Source organism: Phocoena sinus, chromosome 13 (genome assembly GCF_008692025.1).
Source record: "Phocoena sinus isolate mPhoSin1 chromosome 13, mPhoSin1.pri, whole genome shotgun sequence".
Classification (NCBI taxonomy): domain Eukaryota; kingdom Metazoa; phylum Chordata; class Mammalia; order Artiodactyla; family Phocoenidae; genus Phocoena; species Phocoena sinus.
The window spans coordinates 30,857,200-30,883,167 of NC_045775.1; the positions used below are offsets into that span (position 1 = coordinate 30,857,200).

The following is a 25,968-nucleotide window of genomic DNA, read 5'->3' on the forward strand; positions in this document are numbered from 1 at the left end:
ATATGCAGTTAGAGTCCCAGAAGGAGAACAAAGAGAAAAAATACTGAAAAAATATTTGAAGATATAATAGTCAAAATGTTACTAAATTTGATGACAGAGACTTACAGATCCAAGAAGCTCAGCAAACCTCAAGTAGCGTAAACACAAAGAAAACAACATCAGTCAGACTGCTAAAAACCAAAGGTAAAGGGAAAATTTTTAAAGAAGTGGTGTGGTGGGGACTTCCCTGGTGGCACAGTGGTTAAGAATCCACCTGCCAATGCAGGAGACATGGGTTCGAGCCCTGGTCTGGGAAGATCCCACATGCCGCGAAGCAACTAAGCCCATGCACCACAACTACTGAGGCTGCGCTCTAGAGCCTGAGCTCTAGAGCCTGCGAGCCACAACTACTGAGCCCACATGCTGCAACTACTGAAGCCCGCGCACCTAGAGCCCGTGATCCGCAACAAGAGAAACCACCGCAATGAGAAGCCCATGCACCACAGCAAAGAGTAGCCCCCACTCGCTGCAACTAGAGAAAGCTCAGGCACAGCAACAAAGACCCAATGCAGCCAAAAATAAATAAATAAATTTATATTTTTTTTAAAAAGTGGTGTGGTGGAGGGAATAATTCAAATGACTGCTTCTCATCAGAAGCAATGGAAGCCAGAAGACAATAAAATGATATCCTTAGAGTTCTTAAAGAAAAAAAAGAATGTCAACTCAGACTTGTATATTCAGTGAAAGTATTACTGAAAAATGAAAGCAAAATAAAGACAATGAGCAAAAGAGCTAAGCAAATTTGTCACCAGCAGATGTGTACTACATGAGATGCTAAATGATGTTCTTCATTCTTCAGGCTGAAAAGAAATGATACCAAATGGAAAGCCTTTTCATTCCCTCCTATAGTATGCAAAGTAGTAAATAAATGGGTACAAAAATAAAAGACTGGTTGTTTCCCCCAAGTAATTTCCTTAAAAGACAACTGATCATTTAGAAGAAAAATAATAGATTGTAAGGTGGGGTTTTTAAAAATTAAGACAAACGTTGTGGGGACAAGTAATTAAATTCATTCTAAGGTTATTATTATTTTGAAGTGGAAAGCGGTAAAAACACTGATTCTAAATGGACTTTGATACATTAAAGATACATACTGTTAGCTCTAGAGCAATAACTAAAAAAATAAAGAGATATAGCTAAATAAGCCAATGAGGAACCAAAATGAAATATTAAAAAATATCCAATTAACCCAAAGAAAAAACAAGACAAAAGGAACAAATGGAAAAAAAATAGGAAGATGGCAAACTTAAACCCAACTAAATCAATGATTACATTAAATGTAAATACACTAAACATTCAAAAAAGACAGAGATTGTCAGACTGGATAACAGAAGCAAAACTATATACTGGGGCTTCCCTGGTGGCGCAGTGGTTGAGAGTCTGCCTGCCGATGCAGGGGACGCGGGTTCATGCCCCGGTCCGGGAGGATCCCACATGCCGTGGAGTGGCTGGGCCCGTGAGCCGTGGCCGCTGGGCCTGCGCTCCGCTGTGGGAGAGGCCACAAAGGTGAGAGGCCCACGTACCGCAAAAAAAAAAAAAAAAAAAAAAAACCTACATACTGTGTATAGTAGGGGCACTTTTTTTTTTTTTTTTGCCTTACGCGGGCCTCGCACCGTTGTGGCCTCTCCCGTTGCGGAGCACAGGCTCCGGACGCGCAGGCTCAGCGGCCACGGCTCACAGGCCCAGCCACTCCGCGGCATGTGGGATCCTCCCGGACCGGGGCACGAACCCGCGTACCCAGCATCGGCAGGCGGACTCTCAACCACTGCGCCACCAGGGAAGCCCGAGCAGGGGCACTTTTAATATAAAGACAGAGATAGGTTGAAAGTAAAAGGTAGGAAAAAAGATACATATGCAAATAACCATAGGAAAAATGGTGCTGCTATATGAATGTCAAAGTAGACTTCAAGAGTAAAAGTATTTCTAGATATAAAATGGGTCAACATCAGAAAAACATAATAACCCTAAATAAGAGATTTAAAATACATGAAGCAAAAATTTAGACAATTAAAGAGAAAAATAGACAAATGCATAATCATACTTGGAGATATTAACAACCCTCTCTCAGTAACTGCTATAAGGAGACAAAAAATTACCACTAAGACTATAGAACAGATAGCCCTGTCCACATGATAGATGAGCCACGTGTAACTTTGTTTTCCTTAGTCACTAAAAAGTAAAAAGAAAACAATTTTAATATTAGTTTATTTATTAACCCAATATATCCAACATACTCTCATTTGGACTCAAACTCAATATTTTAAAATTAAGATATTTACATTCTTCTTTCATACTGTCTTTAAAATCTACTGTGTATTTACACTTACAGCACCTTTCAATTCAGACACTAAATGCTTATCAAAAACACATGATCACTTAGATTTCATAAAATTTACAACTGAAGAGGTAGATTCACATACACAAGTTGTTCCAAACATACTTAAGTTTTCCAATAATTGAATCAAACACCTAAAAATCATTTTCCATTGATATGTGCATCCATACTGACAAAATTACTTCTGTTTTTTAAATATAAACTAAAATTAAATTTAAAATTCATTTAATTAATTTATTTTTGGCTGCATCGGGTCTTCGTTGCTGCGCACGGGCTTTTTGTGGCGAGCGGGGGCTAGTCTTCATTGTGGTGCGCGGGCTTCTCATTGCGGTGGCTTCTCTTGCTGCGGAGCGCAGGCTCTAGGCACACCGACTTCAGTAGTTGTGGCGCATGGGCTTAGCTGCTCCGTGGCATGTGGGATCTTCCTGGACCAGGGATCGAACCTGTGTCCCCTGCACTGGCAGATGGATTCTCAACCACTGCGCCACCAGGGAAGGCCCCATTTTGCTTTAACATGCATATAATTGACCGACGCTGACCATTTTTCCATGTATAATGTTTGTTTCCTCTAGTATGAACTGTCTATTCATAATCTAGGCAGCTTTAAGAAAACAAAGAGTGTAGTCCCTTTAGTCCCAGAAGTCCCTTTAATTCTATAGTAGCAAATTATTAAATGCTTAAACAGTGAATTTTGCAGATAGTTTTCAAAAAAAAATGATGTGCTGCTTGCATATTTTAGAGTACAGTGGGGTACCTTGTATACAGTACATAATTTAATGCTGGAAACTAATCAAAAAGGTTTATAGTTCCTATAAATTTGTTTACATAATATATCTATGATATACTTCTTAGAGAATGCTCAGTCAGGAACGTTTTGTTTAAGTTTAACATTATAAAGCAAATTGTGTTTTTCCTATAGGAATAATGTGGTTCTCTCAACCGAATGGGGGTAAAAAAGCTGGAACTGCCTATAAACACACAACAGATAGCAAAACTGGTTAAAGCCCCATTGCTGCCTCTCTTATAAGCACAAACAGGCAAAGCCTCAAATTGAAATGGCTTTACTTTCAATAACCCTACCCTGCTTTCATGACCTTTATTACAATTAAGATTCCCACAATAAAGGTCAAAATTCAAATTTATAACTATAAACACTATGACCAACTCGAAATTAAGGATCATTGGCTAATGAGCTGACATTAATAATCGAGCAAAAAAATCTGGAGTCAGTGCTTAGCACAAAAAAATGTATTCTACTTTCTACTTTTTTAATATTTTCTTCAAATTTTGGAATTTTCCTTTAACTATGATCTCAAAAAAAGTATATCACCAAAAGTCAAAAAAAATTGTAAGTAAAAAAATTATCACTCTAGAAATAAAGCATGGCATTTTAAATCTAGAGAAGTGAGGAATAAAAGAGTACAGGTTATATTCCAGGTTCAATCTATCATGTTCAACGAAGTACAGTTGTGAAAGACAAGAAAATATAACTGAAAGAAGCATAGATCTCTAGGTCAATACAATTATCCGTCATTTTTGTTAAAAGGGACAGATTGATTAACAATGTGGGAAAACTCTGATAGAATGTATGTATCAGCAAATCCATAAAACTCTGAACCAAAGAGAACATTTTCTTAAAGGCACTATGTACAGTCTTCAAAATGCTTAAAAACTGGGTAAGTGAGCTATCAAAGGAATAGGTTTTTAGCTTCAAAGATGATTTGAGAGGTTTAGAAAGAAAACTGATCAGCACTGAAAATTCAGTGGGAACTGTTAAATGCCATTACAGATGGACTGAAAAATTTTCCAGTAGTGTTACCTGGAAGTTAAGAAGGAATTCACTATTTGAAATCACTATCAACAAAACAAAGTTTTTCAGGAAGTGAATGCATAAGTAAAGCCAAGAAAGAGACAGCAATGCATAGCTTCAAGGCAAACTTGACCTAATTGTTAGAATCTCACTCAAAATAGTTCAGCAACAAGGCACTTTCAAAGTGGAAAAAGCAAGGAATCACTGAAGACAGCATTTGCTATTCAAAGTTCTAAAGTATCACCAAGCAAAATATGAACCAGATGATAATAACTTTGGATATAAGGTCTTTGGAATATTGTAGACCTCTTAAACTTGCTAAAGCAAATTCTACCAGGGAAAGAGGGTCTCCTGACTTGCATTTTTATCTTGCTCTTAAGAAGAGGCTCTAGGGAATTCCCTGGTGGTTCACTGGTTAGGACTCCGAGCTTCCACTGCAGGGGGCACAGGTTCAACCTGGTCAGGGAACCAAGATCCCACAAGCCCTGTGGCATGGCCAAAAAAAAAAAAAAAAGTCAATCAATTAATTCAGCCAATCTAGTTCAAGAAAAAAAATAGTCCTTAAAAGGTTGTGTTAGTATTAAGTATATAATCATTACTAAGTAATAATATATTTATATTTATGCTAGATATCTAATTTATGCTCAATAAATGCCTGAAATTATCCTGTCCAATTTTCTCTTCATTTATTTTCAAGATCAAGCATGATATAGAATGAAATAGATCCCCTAAAACAAAACTCAATTAGAAACAATGCAAACTTACAGGAACTAATGATCTGACTTAACACTGTTTACCCAGGAACCAATTAAGTAGTAAGGTCTAAGGTCATGCATAAAGAGAATCCAGGTGGTCTTCACTCCCTAGAAATGGGGACTTCAAAAAGGCAGCAATGCACAATGACTACTATGACTACTAAGACTACTGAGCGAAAAGCTGATGGGATAGATTGTAATGGCTAGATTAACGCCTAACCTCCTGAATCAGTCTTAACATTACAAAGAGACAACCAAAAGTTTTGTGGCTCCTGATGTGATGCATCAGGAAGCATAAGACACCATCAAAGATGTATGTCTGAGGAAAAATTTTTAAAAACATGAAACTGATCAAGCCTCTAGATCTAACTATGGGAAAGGAAAGATAAGAGACACGTTCACCACCACAGAGATGGAGTCAGAAAACTCTAGAACATAGGAAATTCCACTGGAAAAACAAACCTGGACAAATAAATTGCAAGAGCAAAGGGGGGAAAGCAGGTAAAAAGGGGGGGAAAGAGACTCAAGAGCCGTATCAATCAAATGCAGTGTGTGGGCCTTGTTCAAGAAAATCAACTATTAACAAATTTGAAACAATCAGGGAAATATGAAGTCCGGATATTTGGTATTAAGGAATTATTTTTCTAGCATGATAACAGTACCACGGCTATGTTTTTTAAAAATCTTTAATCTTTTAAAGACACAAAACATTCATACAATCTGTTATTTGCTTCAAAATAGTCTGGTAGGGAGGCTGGCTATGGAAAATAGATAAAACAAAGTGGCCATTATATTGATAATTGTTTAATTTGGGAGATGTATATACACAGGTTCTTTATGTTGTTCTCTTTACTTCTGTACATATTTGAAAATTCCATAAGAGTAAGTGTGTTTTTTTTTTTAAGTGGTGAAGCTAACAAAGGCTTTATTAAGAAATGTAGATCTAAGTTCGAAAGATAGAGATACAGGCTACAGCTATTAGAAGCGAGAAAAAGTCTCTCAAATATTCCAGAACACTGCTTCTCAATCTTCCTTCTGCTTCCACAGCATTTTAGTGATTGGGAGGGGCAGGAGGGTGCTGTGAAGGAGCAAAACAAAATGTTTTCAAAATATACAAGGTCAAGTGACTATAAAATTCTGAACCCACCCCATCACTCCCCTCACCCCACTTCTCCAGAAATACAGTTCTAAACACATATCAATTCTTGCCTCCTAAAAGCTGGAAGAAAAAACCCTATTCTAAGAAATGTATTACTAGTTGGCTAACTAAAAGAATATACTCAGGGCTTCCCTGGTGGCGCAGTGGTTGAGAGTCCACCTGCCGATGCAGGGGACACGGGATCGTGCCCCGGTCCGGGAAGATCCCACATGCCGCGGAGCAGCTGGGCCCGTGAGCCATGGCCGCTGAGCCTGCGCGTCCGGAGCCTGTGCTCCGCAACGGGAGAAGCCACAACAGTGAGAGGCCCACGTACCGCAAAAAAAATAAAAATAAATTAAAAAAAAAAAAGAATATACTCAGTCTTTAGAAAGGAGAACTGAAAAGAATCAGGTTTAAAATCAAATGCATTAAACCCCTAAAAAGAAAACTTTAGGCCCAGATGGCTTCACTGGAAATTTGGTGAACTACCAACCATTTAAGAATGAAATTATACAAATTCTACACAGACTTTTACAGGAAAAAAAAGGAAAGGAACATTTTCCAACTCATTTTATGAAGCCAATATAATTATCCCAATATCAAAACCAGACAAAGACATTACAAGAAAACAAAACTACCGACCAACATCCCTCATGAACAGACATAAAAACCCTTAATCAAAATCCAGTATTCAGAATACATAAAGAACTCTTACAACTCAATAAGAACAATTTTTAAATGGGCAAGAGATGCTTCAAAGAAGATACATGAATGATCAAATAAGCACACGAAAATATACTCACACCATTAGATGCTAAGGAAATACAAATTAATACCACAATGATATACCACTACATACTCACTGAAATAGCTAAAATTTACAAGACTGACAAAAATAGAATTGGTGGGAAACAACTAGCACTCACATATATTTCTGGTGAGAGTATAAAACGATACAATCAGTTGAAAAAACCTTCTGGCAATATATTATATAAAGTTAAACACATACCATACAACCAGCAATCATGCTCCTAGGTACTTAAAAGAGAAATTAAACATATGACAACAAATAACTCAAACACATATGTCTGTATATTGGAGAAGGGGTCATTTTTTAACTCCTACAAGAGTTTTAAGTTTTAAGCATCAAGAGACTATGCATACACTCCTTAGAATGTCAAGAAATTTTAGGACATTCAAGTTCTAGTGCAGATGCTTGAAAATTAGCCTCAATAGAGCTGGAAGAACTGAGGCCTGGATATTGCCCCACACCACCAAGGTGACCCAGCAGATCTGTGACAATGTGCATGCTGTGAGCCACAATAGTGCTTGAGTCTCAGCCAGTCTTCCCAGCGTAAACATGGCTGCTGCTTCCCTTTCCACCTTCTAAATCTCGAATACCTTTCTCTTTCAGCCAATTCCAACTCAAATCATTCAAGGAAACATGTTTCTGGCTCAGCTGATCTCACACAACCCCAAGTCACCATAGTAAGTAGCAGACGTTACAAAATCCTATAATCCATACAGTCATAAATGTATATTTCTTTGAAGCTCATTGATTCCAGATAAACCTGGGTACTAATTTAGACTTTACCTCCAAACAGCATGTCAACTTTAGGAAGTCACTTTAACACCTTGACTTTAAGATATTGCACTGGCTAATTAAGGACATTTCAATGATATCTCTAAATTGCTTTCCAACTCCATTATGTCCTGACTCTAAGATCTACCTTCTTATTATTTAATTTAAAAGAACTGAGTAAAGAAAATTCAACCAATAAACATGATCTTTGATCGTTGTGCATACCTGTATGTTAGTTCTAAATGTATGAAGTTTTACAATACTTATTTTTTAGAGATACATACTGAACTCTTTGTGGAGGAAGACATGATGTGTGGGATTTGCTTCAAAATAATAAGGGAAAGAAGGAAGTGCCTAGGAAGAAAGGGAGTAAACATGAAACACAATAGGCCATAGGGACTTCCCTGGTGGTCCAGTGGTTAAGACTCCACACTTGCACTGCACGGGGAGCAGGTTTGATCCCTGATAGGGAACTAAGATCCTACATGCCACACGGTGCGACCAAAATAAACAACAACCAAAAAAGGGCAAAACAATATAAAAGGTGAATTCTAAAGGGTTTCCCTGGTGGTGCAGTGGTTAAGAATCCGCCTGCCAACGCAGGGGACGTGGGTTCGAGCCCTGATCCGGGAAGTTCCCACATGCCATGGAGCAACTAAGCCCGTGCACCACAACTATTGAGCCTGCACTCTAGAGCCTGTGAGCCACAACTACTGAGCACACACGCCACAACTACTGAAGCCCGCGAGCCTAGAGCCCATGCTCCGCAAGAAGAGAAGCCACCGCAGTGAGAAGCCGTGCACCACAACGAAGAGTAGCCCCTGCTCACCACAACTAGAGAATGCCTGTGCACAGCAACAAAGACCCAACACAGCCAAAAGTAAGTTTTAAAAAAATCAATAGGCCATAAATTAATAATTGCTGAAGTTCATAATTGTTGAATGTGGGTAATGGGTTCATTACACTATTCTCTCTACTTCTGTGTTTGAAATTCTCCATAGTAAAGTGTTTATAAAAAAAAAATTAGCCTCAATACTTAAAATTAAATCTAATATATCACTCACAGGGGCTTCAGAGATTATGCAGCCAAATTCACTCTTTTTAAAGATAAGGAAAACACAAGACTAGACCGCTGTTTTGAGGGAGAACTGGGCGTAGTCTTATTAATTTAATGTTATTTCCTCTACATTAGTGCTTCTCAAACTTTTAAAATGCATATGAATCACCTGGGGATCTTGTTAAAATGAATATTCTGATTCAGGAAATGTGGGATGGAGCCTCAAACTGCATTTCTAAATAACTTCATGGAGATGCCAATGTCCTCTGTCCTCTGAACAGAGTACCAAGGATCATGATATTTTACAGGTATTTAGTACATAAAGATCGTTCAGTTTATTTTACTTCATGTAGTTTCTAGTGATGCTACTGTTTTCACTGAAGGAAAAAAAAGTTTTCAAGCTAAACTATAATCCTCCATTTTTCCTAGGAGACTGCTAATACTCTGACAAAACTAACCACTCCAGTCGAAGTACTGTGGATTCTATATAAAGTGAAAAGAGGCAGTGTACATAGACATCCCTACTTTAAGAATATAAATGTACAAATTTGGTCTGGAGTCATCATCGGTCACCTGGGTGAGCTTTTAATAGCAGGCTTCCCTCTCCCTGCCCAAAAAGATGCCACCTGGAATAAGAATACTGACAAAGACACAAACTTGGACTTCAAAAAAATTTAAGGAGAGAAGCAGCTACTACAAGAAAGGGTTTAACTATTTGCTCCTATAAAATAATGTTATTAATAACTTAGAAAGTTAAATTTCTCTCATATAAAACTGGAACTATGATGCAAACTGCAAAAATAAAAACTATAAAGACTCCAGAAGACCTACTAATAACGTCAGATATCAGATACTTTCCCCCATCAGCTTTGGCCACTTGACCAACAAGACCATCCTGAATAACCAAGCTTTAAAAATATGTTTAAAGAGCATATAATGTAGTTCATATTTCCTTCTTCCATTACTATCAAATCAGGAGATAAACAAAAAGTTGTTTTCCTATAAGATTCAAACATTTTTCACTTGAAATCTACTCTGTTTCCACAGTAACCAGCACTGATGTCACAGAATCTTTGCTGTTCCCATTTAAAAAATACTGAAGATAAAAATGCTTTTATGCATTTATCTAAACAGATGAAGAAAATTGTAAAATAGATTACAAAATATTTTCCCCAAAGTTTATCATCAAGTATTAACCAGCTCTTAAAGCATACATTGAAATAAGAAGTAAGTATACTCCATAGAATAAATAATGGCTCAGGAGACTCTAAGCAACAAGACAGAAATTCAGAAAAATTATATTTAGGTTCTGCAACTTAGAGTCCTCAGTAAGGTTCTTCTCTATTTTCTTCTAAAGGAAAGTCTTGCAGAAAATCTCACCCAAGTCACCCAAAGGGTCCGACATCTTTTGTACCTTTTTTCAAAGGGTGGGGAGACACACTCTTGTTCTGTGGTCCAGATTTTTAAAGAATTAGAGTACACAATACTGAAACTTTTTAAATTTAATTTTTAGACAAGTTATTTATATGCTAGAGGAATTCCTACACAAATGCACAGAAGAGACAAGGTTCCTTGTTCACTGAAGTATTGTTTGTAACTGCAAAAAAAAAAAAATTGGAACCTAAATATCCACAGATAAACCATGAAATAGAGAATTAAAATTAATGAATACGATTAAATGTGTACACATAGATAAAACTCAAAACCAATGTTGAATGAAAAAACAAATCAAGCCACAAATACATAGTTTGAGTCACTTTCTAAAAATTTTTAAATATAGCACTATACCATATATTGTTTATGAAAAAAATAAATATATATATTATAGGACTATTAAAAAATCAGGAAACATACATACTAACTTCAAGATAGGTGTATATCTAAGGAGGGAGGGAAGAGGAAAAAAGAAAGATGTCAGGAGAACACTAACTGTACAGTAACATTTTATTTCTTTTAAAAAAAAGGATTCAAAACAAATATGGCAAATATTATGTATTAGATCTATGCAATGGGCACTTGGGCATCTATTATATTTTCCTCTGTCATTTTTGTAAGTTTGAAATACATTACAATTGTTTCTAATGAAGTATTTTAAGTTGCTTAAGAATTTACTTCCATAGGAAAGGAACTTATTTATTGAATGACTCTGTAACTTTATGCTGGGCACTGTGAAAGGAATCCTCTCAACAACACTGTGACTTAGCAGTTATCCCCATTTCAGAAAAGAAATTCAAAGAAGTTTAAAAAAAAAAAATTCTTCCAAGATTCTACAGCTAAAAAGTAGTAAAGGAATCAAGATTTCTATTTAAGTCTTTTTATTAAGCCCCCCATGCTGTTTCCTCTATACCAAACTGCCTTTCAACGTTACAGGATAATTCTTATAAAGATCAATCTTTGTTCTCCAGTGGTATAGCCATAGAAAGAAGATGCAAATCAGTCCATATTTTTAAATGATGCTTATCACTTAAAGTAAATCCCTGATATTAGCTCATCTATTCTTATGAGTAAAAAATAACAAGTACAGATTATGTATGGGTTTAAAGGGTTTGGTTTTGTTTGGGAAAGGTGGACTGATAAGCATCCCGTATTTGAGATTTTAAGGTCTGGATTAAACTGGATTTCTGGACAAAAACTAGAGTAACCAAAATAATCAAAACTACAAAAATACATAACTATTCCTTGACATAGCAACAGGAAAAAAAAATGTTTGCTACAGAATAGTCGATTCATCTGAAATTTAATTATACATGGGTCTGAAACCAAGTTATACTGTCAATATTTAATAAGCCCCAGCCACACCGTAAAACACTGAGTCCCATGCACTAAAGCTTAAAAGAACCACCTGGGTGGCTTGTTTGGAATACAGACTCTTGATTCTCATCTCCAAAGTTGATTCAGCTCAGATATGGGGTCCAGGAATCTACATCTGTAACAAGCACCCCACTAACAACCACCAAGGCAATTCTGATGCAGGGGTGAAAGGACTAGAGGTGGGGATGCATAAGCCTTTATTCCTTCAATATTCACTGAACACCTATAACATGGTTCTAAGAACTGCAGATTCGGTATCAAACAAAATAAACAACAAAGAAAATCCTTCCCTTAGGAATTTATTACATCCAAAAGGTGAGGAGATAGAAAACAAATATATGACATCAGCTGGTGTTAAGTGCTACAGAGAAAAATAAAACAGGTTAAGGGAAATGAAAGCCGGGGTTGCCATTGTACAAAAGAACATTCAGGCAAGCCTTCTCTAATAAGGAGACATTTGAACAGAGAACTGAAAGAAGTGGCTATCTGGGAGAAGAGGTGAAAACATTATTAGGAACTTTCTCATTCCTTGAAATAATTTAAGATGTTGTTCCTTTTACTATAGAAGAGAGAAAAACACTTAAGAGTGCTTACTCTATACTAATGACTATATAATCCTCAAAATCACTTTGTAGGATTAGCTAAGAGTTTCCTTATTTGTATAAAGGAGGACACTGAGGTTTAGATTAAGCAGTTTGCTTAAACAAAATTTAACATTTTGTAAGTAATCGGATCATGACGTACACCCAGGTCTTTGTAATTGTCAGATCCATCATTTTCCAACTATGCACGTTCGTTAAACAAACTCAGAAGTGAATTCTTATGTGCTCAAGATTTTTAGAAAGCTTAAAAAAGTTAACAAAAATACAGTTTGTTTAAAAGCAGAGAAGTTTATTTCACATCTTCATAACAAATCTTGGCAACAGCTATTTTTCTCTTTATTTTTTCCAAAAATCTCCTTGTCAAAACTTAATGATTTATAGTCAGCAAATCATTTATACAGTCCCCCAATATTTGGGAAACAATTTTTTCTTCATAAGCTATGTAGAAGGGCAGGTTTTAAAACTGCAGACTTTTGAAACATAAGATGCAATAAAATTATACTTTCCCATATTTAGTAAGATATGCATATATATGTAAATAAATGTGCAACTCATTGTTTCATATTCGCTGATTCCAACAAGGCTCAGTACACCTATACAATGTGTCATGAATTGAGGAAGGTTCCCCACCATACCTACTTCAAACTAGTAATCAGAGAGCAAGGCACTATGCTAGATACTAAAGTAGTACAATTTGCTACTAATAGTCCTTACTCTCAAAGTTCTGACACAAACAAGTATAAAAGGACAGTACAAAGAAAAAGAGCTATACTGGATTATTTAAACTAGGATTATCAGTGAAGACACCCTGGAGAAGGCTGTATCCATGAGACTCAGATTAAGCTAACCTTAAAAGTTTAGGCTAAGAATGCTAGGCATTATCCTGAGGAGAGCCATGGAAAATTCTGAAGCAGAGTGATAGGATCAAAGCTGTGCTGCAGAGATAAACTGAAAGTGATGAGTGAGTAAGAAGTATAATGAGAGTCTAAAAACAGGGAAATCAGATATAAGGCAAATGGAAGAGCCTGAATGTAAGGTGAAAAGCCCAAAGTCAAGATGTGACAGTAAAAATAGAAAGCGATGCATGCAAGAGCTAGCTAGTTCTTCAACATCCTTCTTTGGAGTAGGCAACAGATAACACTAAATTATTCCGTATACATTCTATTTTCTATAGGCCTTTATAAAGCGACAGTGTACTAAATTTCCACTTCCAAAAGTATTGTTGGTACTGACTCCAAGGTTTTGTAACACAGCAATCGGGAATCCAACAAAACCAGAGTACATACGTTGCCTCGATTTAGGCAAATAGTTTAACCATTCTCTTTGTGGCCCCCAAATTAACTCTGTAGTAAGTTAAAAGATATTAAACTCATAGAAGAGCTATTGAAATTTGGGATAACCAGCTAACAAAGGAGTTACTTTTTTAAAAAATACATACAAGTTTAAATTTAGAATAGCGTTTTCATGACAAATCTCAAATAGGTATCTGCCAAGACTCTGGAAATAAGACACTAAGTTCCACTTTGCTCCAGCTCTCAACCTCAAATGACTTGTTACAGCTGCAGTTTAAAAAAAAGGAAAGAAAAGTAGAGCATATACTCAAATCCCAACCTTGGCTCAATACAGGCAAAATTCCTACTAAGAGAGCAGTTGTAAAAAAGAAATAGTGCCAAAAAGAGACAATTAAACATCCTTCCAGCTAGATAAAATGTGACTAATTTGAAAAAAACAAATGAGATAAGAGAGTCAGAGGTTCTCACTATACTCTCCTTTTGTCCTTTCCTAAGGTTGGCAATTTTAGAGTATGTGTCAGGATTCCTTGTGGCGGAGAAATACACATGCTCAAAAATAGGGGCAGGGAGGGAACACACATTTTTACCGTTTTTAGTCACATTTGAGGGACTATTCAGTTTTTCTAGGAATTATTCAGTTATTTAAATCAATTCTTTGCTCTACTTGGCTACAGGAAAACTCATATTCCTTTTTTTAGTAAACATGCTCTAACACATTTGATTTTTCAATTGTTTCATCTTATTGCTTTCAAATACTTTTTAAGCATCCCTTTTAGAAATATTCTTAGAAAGCAGGAACAAGGGCTTTAACTATAGCTTCCCAACATACTGCCTATCTTTCTATCTTCAAACAAGTGGTATATCCTACAACTCTGCTAAGACCCACCCATTCTTCAAGGATTGATAAGCCCAACCTCCCCTATGAAGTCTTGCTCAACAATATTAACACACATTACTTTCTACTTCTGAAATTATAAACTTAATGATAAACTTTACTCACAAATATGCATAAGGTCTATCTGATCTCCCATCTACATAAAAGCTTAGAAACAGGGATCTGTTCTACACTTTTCTATGTAGGTATTAATTACAAGCAACAGAGAAGAAGCCCTTTTACAAGGTAGGTGCTCAATACAGCAACATAACATCAAGGGGACAAAAAAGGTAGTTCTTTGTCCAAGTATGGTCCTCCATCTGCCTGTCCTACTCCATCTCTTTACTCCCAAAAGAAAACTAACCTCAGCCCCTTCACGTTCTCCTTTACCCTTGAGAAGGAATAACTTCCTTTGTACGCTCAATACACGTCAGGTGTTTTAAGACACTATCTTTTAACCTTAAATTTCTAAAGTAGATTTTTTTGTTAAGGAAGCCAAAGCTTGGTGGTGGTGGTGGTGATCTGAACCCAGCTCCTCAGCTTGGAAACTTCTACCACACTACTGGGCACTGAAGCAGATGCCCATACTCTGGCATTATAAAGAGACAGGAATAAATATTCAACATCTCACAAAGAATTTAAAACAATAAAAACAGAAAAAGAGAAAAGAAACTCCCAACAGCATACCTAAATATTCAAAAGAGACTAGCACTAAGTTATTAAGTTGAGAGTTGCCAATTTATTTAAGAAAAACACCCATATGGAACCATTTTAAATATTTTTTAAAACAAACTATTCTATTTTTTATATACTAGTATACTATTTTTTAAATAATAAATAATATACAAATAATATAATAATAAATATACCATTTTTAAAACATACTATTCATGTTTGTTAAAAAACAGACATAAAAAAGAATTTCTTGTATACAAAAGAGTTTTCACAAAGATAAAAGAAACACTGAGAGCTGGTCAAAGAATACAAAAATATAATTTAAAAAAGAATTCACGTTCAATTACCATATTAAAATTTCAACATCAACTGTAATTGAAGAAATGCAAATGAAACAAACAGTGAGATCCCCATTTTTCCTATGTGTTGGCATTTATTTTTAATTAACACCCACTTGTGAACAAGCACAAATCTAACCTTAATGGAGACAGAATAAATGGATACAACCTTTTTGAATGGATTTGCTGATGCATGTCTTCAATTTTGAAAATGTAAAGGCCATGTGACCCAGAAATCTACTTTTAAGACCTTACCCTATAGGTCAAGGTTTATCTATAAAGATGCTTAGCTGGCATTATTCACGAGAAACAATTCCATAACCAAAAGGAAGATTAGTTAAGTAGTAGAATAATGCCATTTAAAAAATCATGTTGTAGAGATTTAATCATATAGAGAAATGCAATATGAAATGAAAAAGTAAATTACAAAATTACAGTAAGATCCTAATCTAGGAAAAATTAAACTATGCATTTTAAAAAGGATGTATACTAAAATGTTAGCAGTGGTTACCACTAGTTGGTATGATTTCTACTCTCTTCTTTTTTCCTTTATTTGTATTTTCCAAAGTGTCTACAAAGATTTACTGCTTTTGGAATTAAATTTTAAACTTTTATAACAAAGCATAAATTACCGTATTACTCAATTAGGTTAAGAGCTGTGATCACAAGTCCTGTTAAATCACAAGTTTAGCTGTAACTTAAAAGGCAGTAAATTTCTGTCTTAATATCCAGTTGTAAGACATTTGTTATCTGGTACATTGCTCAACCTTCACAAGAACTTTTAGCCTACGTCAGAATTTTTTGAGAAACAATATCCAAGTGTATGCAATAAAAAGCTTCTTGACTCTAAACAAAAATTCCACATAGCCTGCTCACATTGTCAAATCTACCTTAAAATTAAAGGGCTATAAAACAGCATTTTCTGATGATTAATAACTGTTTTGTCAAAAAAACTAAGAAGAGGGGTGATTTTCGTGTCAAAATTTCTCTCCAACTTATCATTCAAAATTCAACTTCCCCCCACCATTTCAATAAAAGTGAACTTAATCCAGCTTTTAATATCTCATAAACCCATTCATTCAAATACAAAAAGAGCAGCTCGCTGAATGTGCCAATTTCACCCCCTTTACAGAGTTTCTTTGTAGAAGGCTTTAAAGTTTCTAAAGTGCCTTCATAGATTATTATCTATTTAATAACCCAAAAAAAGACCTACAAGCTTGCTAGGGTAGATATTAACCATCAGGAAGGAAAAAATGTTATTCCATTCTGAAGGCCATAGGAAGTTTACAGTACTCAAAATTAAGTCTTTAGTTAAAATAAGTATGTTCTTATCACTACCCATGACTCTTCCATAAATGACCATTACATGAAGGGGAAAAAAAGCTTTTTATGGGATTCACGATTAGTGTGGTTTCAAGTCAATCACTTTTTTAGGCATTCTTGTGCATAAGAGACGTAAATTAGATTTTGTACCTTTACTGTTTGAAAACCCAATGTGCTCTACTGGAAAACTGCCATGACCTTAACTAAGAAATTAATTCACATTGAATCCTGTAACTGAAAGACTATTTTGCCACATGATTAAATGATTCAAGTTTATTAAAATAAAGATAGCTGACAAGCGTGAATGCTTGTTTTTATCTTATAAAAACTGAATAAAACGGGCTTCCCTGGTGGCGCAGTGGTTGAGAATCTGCCTGCTAATGCAGGGGACACGGGTTTGAGCCCTGGTCTGGGACGATCCCACATGCCGCGGAGCAGCTAGGCCTGTGAGCCACAACTACTGAGCCTGCACGTCTGGAGCCTGTGCTCCACAACAAGAGAGGCCACGATAGTGAGAGGCCCCCGCACCGCGATGAAGAGTGGCCCCCAAGAGAAAGCCCTCGCACAGAAACTAAGACCCAACACAGCAAAAAATAATTAATTAATAAACTCCTACCCCCAACATCTTCTTTAAAAAAAAAAAAAAACTGAACAGAGACCTTTTAAATCACTTATTTTAAAAATTAAATGTTTAGTTCAAAATCTCTTAAATAACCACATATTATAGTAGTAAGTACCATCAAATAGAATGTTTGCCATTGGGTTAAGCATTTTAATCACATTTAATACAATAACTCTAATCATGAACACGTTATCAGCATTTTACAGATAAAGTTAAAAATTTACCCACCATCCTCACCCACATTAAACCTTTGTCCACATTATAGGGAAAAAAAATTAGAAGAGACTTTCTGATTGCAAATATACACATATATAATAGAACAAGTAGTCAAACTGGCACATTCTTACATACATATTACTGTGTCTTACAATTTACAGAACACTTGTACCCTATCACCTCATTTGTTCCCCCTACAGCCCTTATGGAATTATCATCACTACTGTATGTGAGGGGTTTCAAGCTCAAAGAGTTTAAACCAAGTCACTCAGCTTTTGATTCCTCATTCTTTTTCCACTACACGATCTTGATTCCCTGTGATTAAAGAAACACTACCCTCACAATCAGAGTATTACACAATAAGCAGGTAAAATGTGCTACAGAGCCTAGATAAATAACGTCAGTTACACATTTCCCCAAGTTATTAGTTACTGCTTATTTTGATGCCAATCACAGAAATACAAGTTATACAAATAATTTTATTAAACTGGTACCTTAGCAAGGGAATCCCCTAGATTCTACTTGTATTGCCCAGATTAACCCCAAAGCCTACTTTATTAATTCTTCTACTTCTTTCTACAGTATCCATCTTTTGCCTTCTTTAAAATTTCCCACTCCACTTAGTGACCTGCCCTATCTTTACTTTTTAACTGTCCCATCTTCTCATTAGTATGATTTCAGACTTCATTCAACAGTTTTACCCAGTCATCTCTAATGATATGTAATAATTTGCAATGAAGAAAGGCCCCCACCCTCCTCCAAGTCTGGTGAGGAGCAGTAAGAGTACCTCTGAGTAGTTTCTGTGACTGTAGACCAGTCACAATCACTCCCTTCAATGGGAATAACTTAATTCCCTCACAGGAAGGTTTTAAGAATAAAATCAAAGCAAGGTGTTTAAAGTGCTTTATAAAGTATCAAGTATTATCCTAATTACGGGAACATATGTATAACTGATTCACTTTGTTATAAAGCAGAAACTAACACACCACTGTAAAGCAGTTATACCCCAATAAAGATGTTTAAAAAAAAAAAAAAAGTATTATCCTACTGACATATTTTCAGGTTGGTCTTTTTTTCTGGATATCCACTTTTAAAGCTATGAAGAAAACCCTCAACAGTTCTTCTGTATTATGGGTGGTGAAAGAGTAAAGGATAGGAAGAAACTTACATGAGTAATGAATTAATTGGGGGATCAAGTTTAGTTATTCTATATTCACATCTCTCTTCCTTAAGTTAAATAATACCCAAAAGAGTAAACAATACAACTGTAAAATGGCTAGACAATCAGAATATGTTTACACTTAAAAAAAAAAAAGAAAAAAAGAAAAACTGTTTCCCTGCACCCACTCTGGAAAAAACTCCTTCTGTAAAGCTATAAATCACTACTACAAAAAAGTTTAACTTCTATTCCCATCCCTTACATTTCTGGCTCTTTGACAGCCTGCCAAACAGTTTTGCTTACAATCCTGTGTGTCAAAAAGGTCTTCCAATTGAGCATAAACAACTTTTTAAAATGTATCTTACTACTAGGTCTCACAATTTTAAATATGTCTTGAACTCCAGCATCAAACTACATGACAGTCCTCCAGGTATACTCTTAGCAGCTGCTTAATAGCAGATGAATGGAAAAGACACAATTTTGGAAACAGTCTAACGATTTCAAGAAAGTTACTTTCACTTGTGAATACTCAAAAACTTTATCCTAAAGTTAAAACACAGAGGTAAACTAAAAATGAATCCAAAAATAGGTGCCTTGGACTTAAGGCCAGAATCTCATTTTAACTCATGGTTTATTTGCCCTATAAGAAGTACCGCTTTACTGTAAGGAAGCTCTTTCTTCCCCAAATAAAGAATTTCAAAGGATTTCAAAACACTTTACTAAATACTTAATCATATCCACAGATTCTTGGCATCCGACAAAGTCATTAGAAGAGTTCATAAGTGCTTTATAAAGGTCTTACAATATAACCCTAGAAAGCGTAAGCACTTCTTTTTAAGAGACACAAAGCATCTTCCTAAGACGAAACTACTGGAGTGGCACCTGACTCACCCCAACTCAACTCTTATGACTTTATCCAGAAAGCAGAGGGAGACAAAGAGTTTCTACAGCCAAAATCAGATGAGTCCCTACTCATTCACAGCCCTCTTACTTTAAACACAAATCTCAAAAAGTTCACTTTGTTTTTAATGTATTAATGGGTGACTCAGAGCAAATGAGCAGGAAGAGGGACTATTTTAGGCAGTCGTTTGATAGGAATGGCTATCAAGTGAAGGACTAACTCCACACACACACACAAAAACAAAAACCTGTGAGTAGCAGACGGAGCATTTAATAAATGATGACCCCTATTTATCAAGTCTTAAGAATAGCATCTCGGGGCTTCCCCGGTGGCGCAGTAGTTAAGAATCTGCTTGCCAATGCAGGGGACATGGGTTTGAGTCCTGGTCCGGGACGATCCCACATGCCACAGAGCAACTAAGCCTGTGCGCCACAACTACTGAGGCTGCGCTCTAGAGCTCGTGCTCCACAACGAGAGAAGCCACTGCAATGAGAAGCCCACCACCACAATGAAGAGTAGCCCCCTCGCCGCAACTAGAGAAAGCCCACACGCAGCAACAAAGACCCAACTCGGCCAATAAATTAATTAATTAATTTTTAAAAAAAAGAATAGCATCTCTTCTCACTGTGCCACAGCCTAAAAACGATGTTCATAACCCTGAGTCATAAAGCAATGCTTTTCCTAATAAGGCAAACACGTAAAACGCTTTGAAACTACATCTAAAACGGCATAAGTAGATAAGTAAATAAATACGCACAACCCTCCCTCTCCAGGGTCCAAAAGAGCTAAATTAACCAATCCATCAGCATTCCAGAACAACTTATTACTTGAGAATTCCAACCAGAGTAGGTCTAAGGCAAACCTCTCTCCTCTGGCAGCATTTTCTTCTGTGTAAACAGTTCTGTCAAGTGCTTTGGTTGGCAAGCAATAATAAAATCAGCTTTATTTCCTGTTCTTTTCCCTTAGCAAAACTTACAGTTTGTCATCACCTCTGACATACGTTCCACACGTCCAAGGTCTACCATGAATGACGAAGTACATTTCACATAAACTTTTCTTTTAAAGTGAGTCTTTTATCAAAATGTTTTACATTTTACCTCACAAAACCTTTATCAGATTGTGGAGAGAAATTTGAAAAACACAGTTCATACTTAGTATAGTTAATAAACTCTTATCTATGCCATGGCCATACTTACCTAACCGTAGGCTTTTACTATTTATAAGCCTTGGAAAAACTTTATGTCTTTAAGTAACATCAAAATTCTCAATCAGGATTTCAGGCGTTCACTTCACACCACAGTGAAGGATCAAATGCTAAACTCCTAAAAATAGGGCGTTGTGAGTGAGAGGGACACACAACACTCCGCCGCCAAGGCAAATGCGTCTTCCAGGGGACAGGGGCGCTCCTTGTACACGTACAGTAGGAGCTCACATTCAGCAAAACCGGGGAGCGAAGGATCAGGTGACTTCACACCACCGACACTTTCAGTCCGATCGGGCCTTACTGTTATCTCAATATTAGTAAACAGCTCATAACCCCAGTTTCGATAATTAAATCTGAACTTGCATCCTAAACACGCGCTATCCGCATGAATGGGTTCGGCAACCGAGGGTCCCCGGAATCCGAGCCCCCGGACACAACCCTGGCCTGCGGACCGCGGTTCCCTCCTGGAAGGGTGTCTGGAGAACCTTCCAACCTGGCAGCGAGGTGTCTCCTCCCCCCGCGAGCTGCGCGTCCTCCTCCTCTGCTGGGCCCATCACGACCTGGTTAACCCTTCCTCCCTTTCCGCGCGAAGGACAGAGAACAGCGAGTGCCGGCCGGGTGACAGGTCGCCCGGAGCTCCCTAGGACCTCCCCGCGCCGCCGCCAACCTCCCCGCGCCCCGGGTCTGCGACCCCTGCTCCAGGCCGCCCCCTCTGGGGGGGAGGACGCCGCTACAACCACGCGGCGGGCGGGAAGGCAGGGGGCCGGGCCGGGCGCAGACGCGCGCGCCGCCCGTGCACCCGACAGCTGCGGGAGCCGCGGCCGGAGGACCGCCCTTTCAGGCCGCGCGCCGCGGGAGCTCGGGGGCGCGGCGGGGGCTAGGCGCGGCGGCCAGACGCGGCGGCTGGAGGAGAGCCGACCCAGCGGCGGACGACGACCCCACAGCCTGCGGCCGGTGCCAGCGAGCCCGAGCGGCCCGCGCCCTCTCCCCACCCGGGCCCTGCAGCCTACACCTCGCCGGCCCGTACCTAGGAGGGTTGTGGACGAGACGTGGTTAACCCCGGTGTTTGGGTCGCTGGTTCGCCTCCGGCGCCGCAGCCCCTCGTGCAACTGCTGCCTCCGCGCTGCCTCGTCCCCCTCCGCCATCTTGTACCGATTTAAAATTAACTCCCCACTGACGTCAAACGCCGCCGCCGCTTTATCAACCTCCCGGGAGCCGGCGGGGCGCCGGCGGGTCCTAGTGCCGCCCTCACCAGGGCCTCCTTTTCCTCCCCACGCCCGCCCTCGTCCCGCCCCTCGGCGCCCTCGCTCCGCCTCCGCCCTGCTTGCCTTGCAGCCTGCCGCTCGGTTTTCCCAGCCTTCCACCTTGGGGAGAAATTGGGCGGCGCCTCCACCGCAATCGTCTCACACTCCTACTGCCGTAAGCCCAGGACCACACCCCCTTAGCGCTGAGCGGGTCTGTGTAAAAGCCGAAGGGCTCTCCAGAGAACCAAGTCCCTCCTTCCCAATCGAGTAACCCAATTCTCTTTGCGGCTCTTCTCCATAATCGTTGACTCGTGCACTGCACGTGAGGTTGCTTTCATGCTCCTTTCCTTCTCTCCTTTTTACCTCCTCCTCTGCTATTCTCCCCCCTCCCTCCTTCGCTCCCCCCCGCCCCGCACTCCCAAGCTATTGCTGGTGCCCTGCTTTTCCTTTTGATCTTTCTTTGCACAGGTCTCTAATATTGTTTCCCATCTAGAGACCATCCTATGCTTTGTTTGGCATAGCTTCCTTCTACTTATGAGGCCCTCCTCCTGTCTTCTTACTGTGCACACCCTTCCCCTGCTGCTCCTAGCCCCTTACAGGTTCAAACCAGAAAGCACTCTAATCAGAAAATGAATTGTAGCTGGTCCTTTCCTAACTGTGATGAACCTTCTTGTGGGGATCCAGTGACATCCTATAGAAAGTTCAGGTCACTTTTAAAAATAAATATCTGCCTGTGGAAGCTTCTGTGAAACATGGCCCCTATTCTTTTGGATTTTTTCCATTATCACCAGCTGCACTAGAAATTCCTTCTCTCTGGTAAAGGCATGTGTCCAGGTGTCCAAATCGCTGCCTTGTGCAGGTCTTCTCACAGACTTTCATCCAGCATGACCTCTGGAAAAGCACTGTGTGTCACCAAAGCTTGCAAGGTGCCATTCTAGAGGGGTTTTGGGGGCTGTTTATTCATCTGTTTTCTGTATTCATGGAAAGGGATTTGGAGCTCCTCCCGGACTTCCTAAGTCCCTGCATCCTGGATTGATGCCCCGGGACAACCTAAGCCCCAAGCCATAAGCCCTGCTTGATGATGGATTTCCTTTCATAATCTCCCTATGAGGCATCTATTTAATATTGCCACAGTCTGCTTTATGCAGGGTATCATCTAAGGTGTGAGACAAAATGCAAAGATGAGTATTTTTGCCATCAAAGAATAAACTTCCAGTTACAAGTTAGCAGTTAACTTAGCCCTGAGCACACCCCATTAGGGACCCCCAGAGGGTTAAGGCTGCACTACTAGTCAAGTGACCTCCTAACCAGTGTCCGTTCCACTATCAGACAGTTTATCCCATATGCTACTACAGTGCCCTGACAGGTCCAAATCTCCTGACTCCATGGAGTGTAAAGAAGCCAAACGCAAATACAGTCAAGAGATTGAGCGTTGTCCCATGGTCACCTCAAATCCCTATGTTTAAAAGGCCTTCCTCCATTTTCCCCCATCAGCCATCCCTCTTCAATTTCTTATCACAGTGAAACCTCAGTGTTACTGCAGACTTCTCCCTCCCTCTACACCCATCAAGTCCCAGTGAAGTCAATTCTGACTTCTAAATTTCCCTCCAGCTCACCTCCTCTCCATCCCCTCAACTTCCCTCTTGATTCAGACCCCATTATCTCCCACTGGACTTATTACAACAACCTCCCTGCTGTTCCCCCTTCTCCTGTGGGTCCTCCACACAGACTGGCTTGAGTTTTCTTAGATGCAAATCTATTCATGTGATTTCTCTGCTCAGGATAAAGTCCAAGCTCTTCAAAATAGTTAAGACCTTTCATGATTTGGGCCCTACCTATGCATCAAGCCTCATTTTTCACTACTCTGTCATTTATTCCTTTATTCTTTCATTTAACAAAAGAATTTTGACACTGTTGTGTGTGCTGAACAGACAAGGACAAACAAGACAGACAAAATTGGTTTCCTTGGTTTTTGTTTCTTTCCACACCCACACAGGCCGCCCCACCACAAAAAAGTGAGCATCCAAGAGCTCAAATATCTGTCTTGTTCAGGCTATATCTCCAGCACCTAAGCCAGTGCCTAGTACATAACAGGGTCTCAAAAAATAGTTGTAGAATAAATGAATGAATAAACGAATGAATGAATGAATGAATGGGTTACAACCTGATTCTACCACTGATTCACCTAATGTTTTTAAACTTCCAGGTCCTCATTTTTATAACTAACTATATAACAGGATTCTTATGGGATCAAATCAACATATTGAGAGCATTTTCTTGGCTCTAAAATAGCCAACATTTATGGAATGTTTACTGCTTAAAGTACTTTACATATGGTAAGTCATTTAATCCTAACAGTAATCCTAAGCGGTAAATGCTAATGCTATTCTCATCTTACAGATAGAGAAACTGAGGCACCAAGTGGTGAAAAACTTGCTTAAGTGGCAGGACTGGCATTTGAAGGCAGGCAATCTGAGTCCAGATATTATGCTCATATCCACCCTAATAGTGTTCAGCTTATAGACTGTGGTTTTTTGTCTTTGTTCATTTTTTCTGGTACGTGGGCCTCTCACTGTTGTGGCCTCTCCCGTTGTAGAGCACAGGCTCTGGACGCGCAGGCTCAGCGGCCATGGCTCACGGGCCCAGCCGCTCCGCGGCATGTGGGATCTTCCCAGACCGGGACACGAACCCACGTCTCCTGCATCAGCAGGCAGACTCTCAACCACTGCCCCACCAGGGAAGCCCAGCTTATAGACTGTGAATTCCTGGAGGGCAGAATCCATAGCTTATCCACAGCCAGGTCTTTGGGATTCTGCTTTCAGTTAATGTAAATTGTATTAAAAGCTATTTCTACCAAATAACTTAAAAATTTTTTAAATCCTATTAATAATTGGGCAAAGACATCCACAGGCAATTCACCAAAAAGAATTAGCAAAGTGGACCTTAAACATGAAAAAAGGTTCAGTTTTACTCATAATAAGAGAAATGCAAATTAAAACAACACTGAGACACCATTTCTCACCCGTCAGGTTGGCAAAAATTCAAAAGCTTACGATTACACTCTGTTGGCAAGGATATGGGGGAATGCAGGCACTCTCCTACATTGCATTCTCGCTGGGAATGCAAAATGGTATAACCCCTATGGAGAAGAACTTGGCAACATCCAACAAATTTCATTCCCATTTACACTTCGACATGCCAATCTCACTTCTGGGCATTAACCCTGAAGATACAACTCCAATAATCAAAAAAAATTTTTTTTTGCAGAAGGTTATTCACTGCAGCATTATTTGCAGTTGCAAAATATTGGAAACTATCTAAATATCCAAGTGTAGGTGATTGGTTAAATAAACTATGATAATTTCTCATGATGAGCACTTTTTAACTGTAAAGAAAGAAGAGGAAGATCTCTATGAACTGACATACAGTGATTTCCAAGAGACATTCTTAAGTGAAAAAGCCAAACTGCAAAAGAGCCTATGTAGAGCCTACCTTTTGTGTGAGAGGAATAAGGAAACATACAATATCTACTTGCCTATCCAAAAAGAAACTCGGCGAGGTTAAATAGTAAAGTTCGTGGCCTCCAAGGAGTTGGGAGTGGGGGGAATAAGATAGAAGTAACACAGAACACAGTACACCTTTTTATGTCGTGTTGACTTTTGGAAACATGTTCTACATGATAAAAAAAATAAAATTAAATCAACAAGAAAAGGAAGGGGGTACTAAAACTGAAAGCAAACCAAATAAATGTTAACAGTATTTAAATGAATAACAGAACCAAACTGAAGAGGGAAGAAAAGAAAGCCAACTAATCCAAGTAACCTACAAACATAGTATTGAACTACAAATATTTCTTGGTCCTGGTCAGGGTGGAGGGAGAACAGCAAACAAGTCCTGAACTCTTTTTAGTAGGCTTGTTTTTGTAGAGGTATGGGCAAAGCAATTCTGAACCTATTTTCAACGTTTTATAGAAGTAAACAAATGAGTAAGT

At 38.6% G+C, this 25,968-nt stretch overlaps 1 protein-coding gene across 4 annotated transcripts in view; it reads right to left on the minus strand.

Moving 5' to 3' along the window:
• Nucleotides 1-21,907, minus strand: part of ATL2 (atlastin GTPase 2) — a 63,868-nt gene extending 41,961 nt beyond the window's left edge. For 2 of the 4 annotated variants that reach the window (XM_032653167.1, XM_032653168.1), the window contains exon 1: nucleotides 21,761-21,907. In XM_032653167.1, the coding sequence (XP_032509058.1) occupies nucleotides 21,761-21,878 (118 nt within the window). In that variant the 5' untranslated portion in view covers nucleotides 21,879-21,907. Of the gene's footprint in view, nucleotides 1-21,226; nucleotides 21,369-21,760 lie in introns of those variants that run through there. The other 2 variants (XM_032653170.1, XM_032653169.1) reach the window with 2 other exon arrangements.
• Between the last annotated feature and the right edge of the window lie 4,061 nt (nucleotides 21,908-25,968).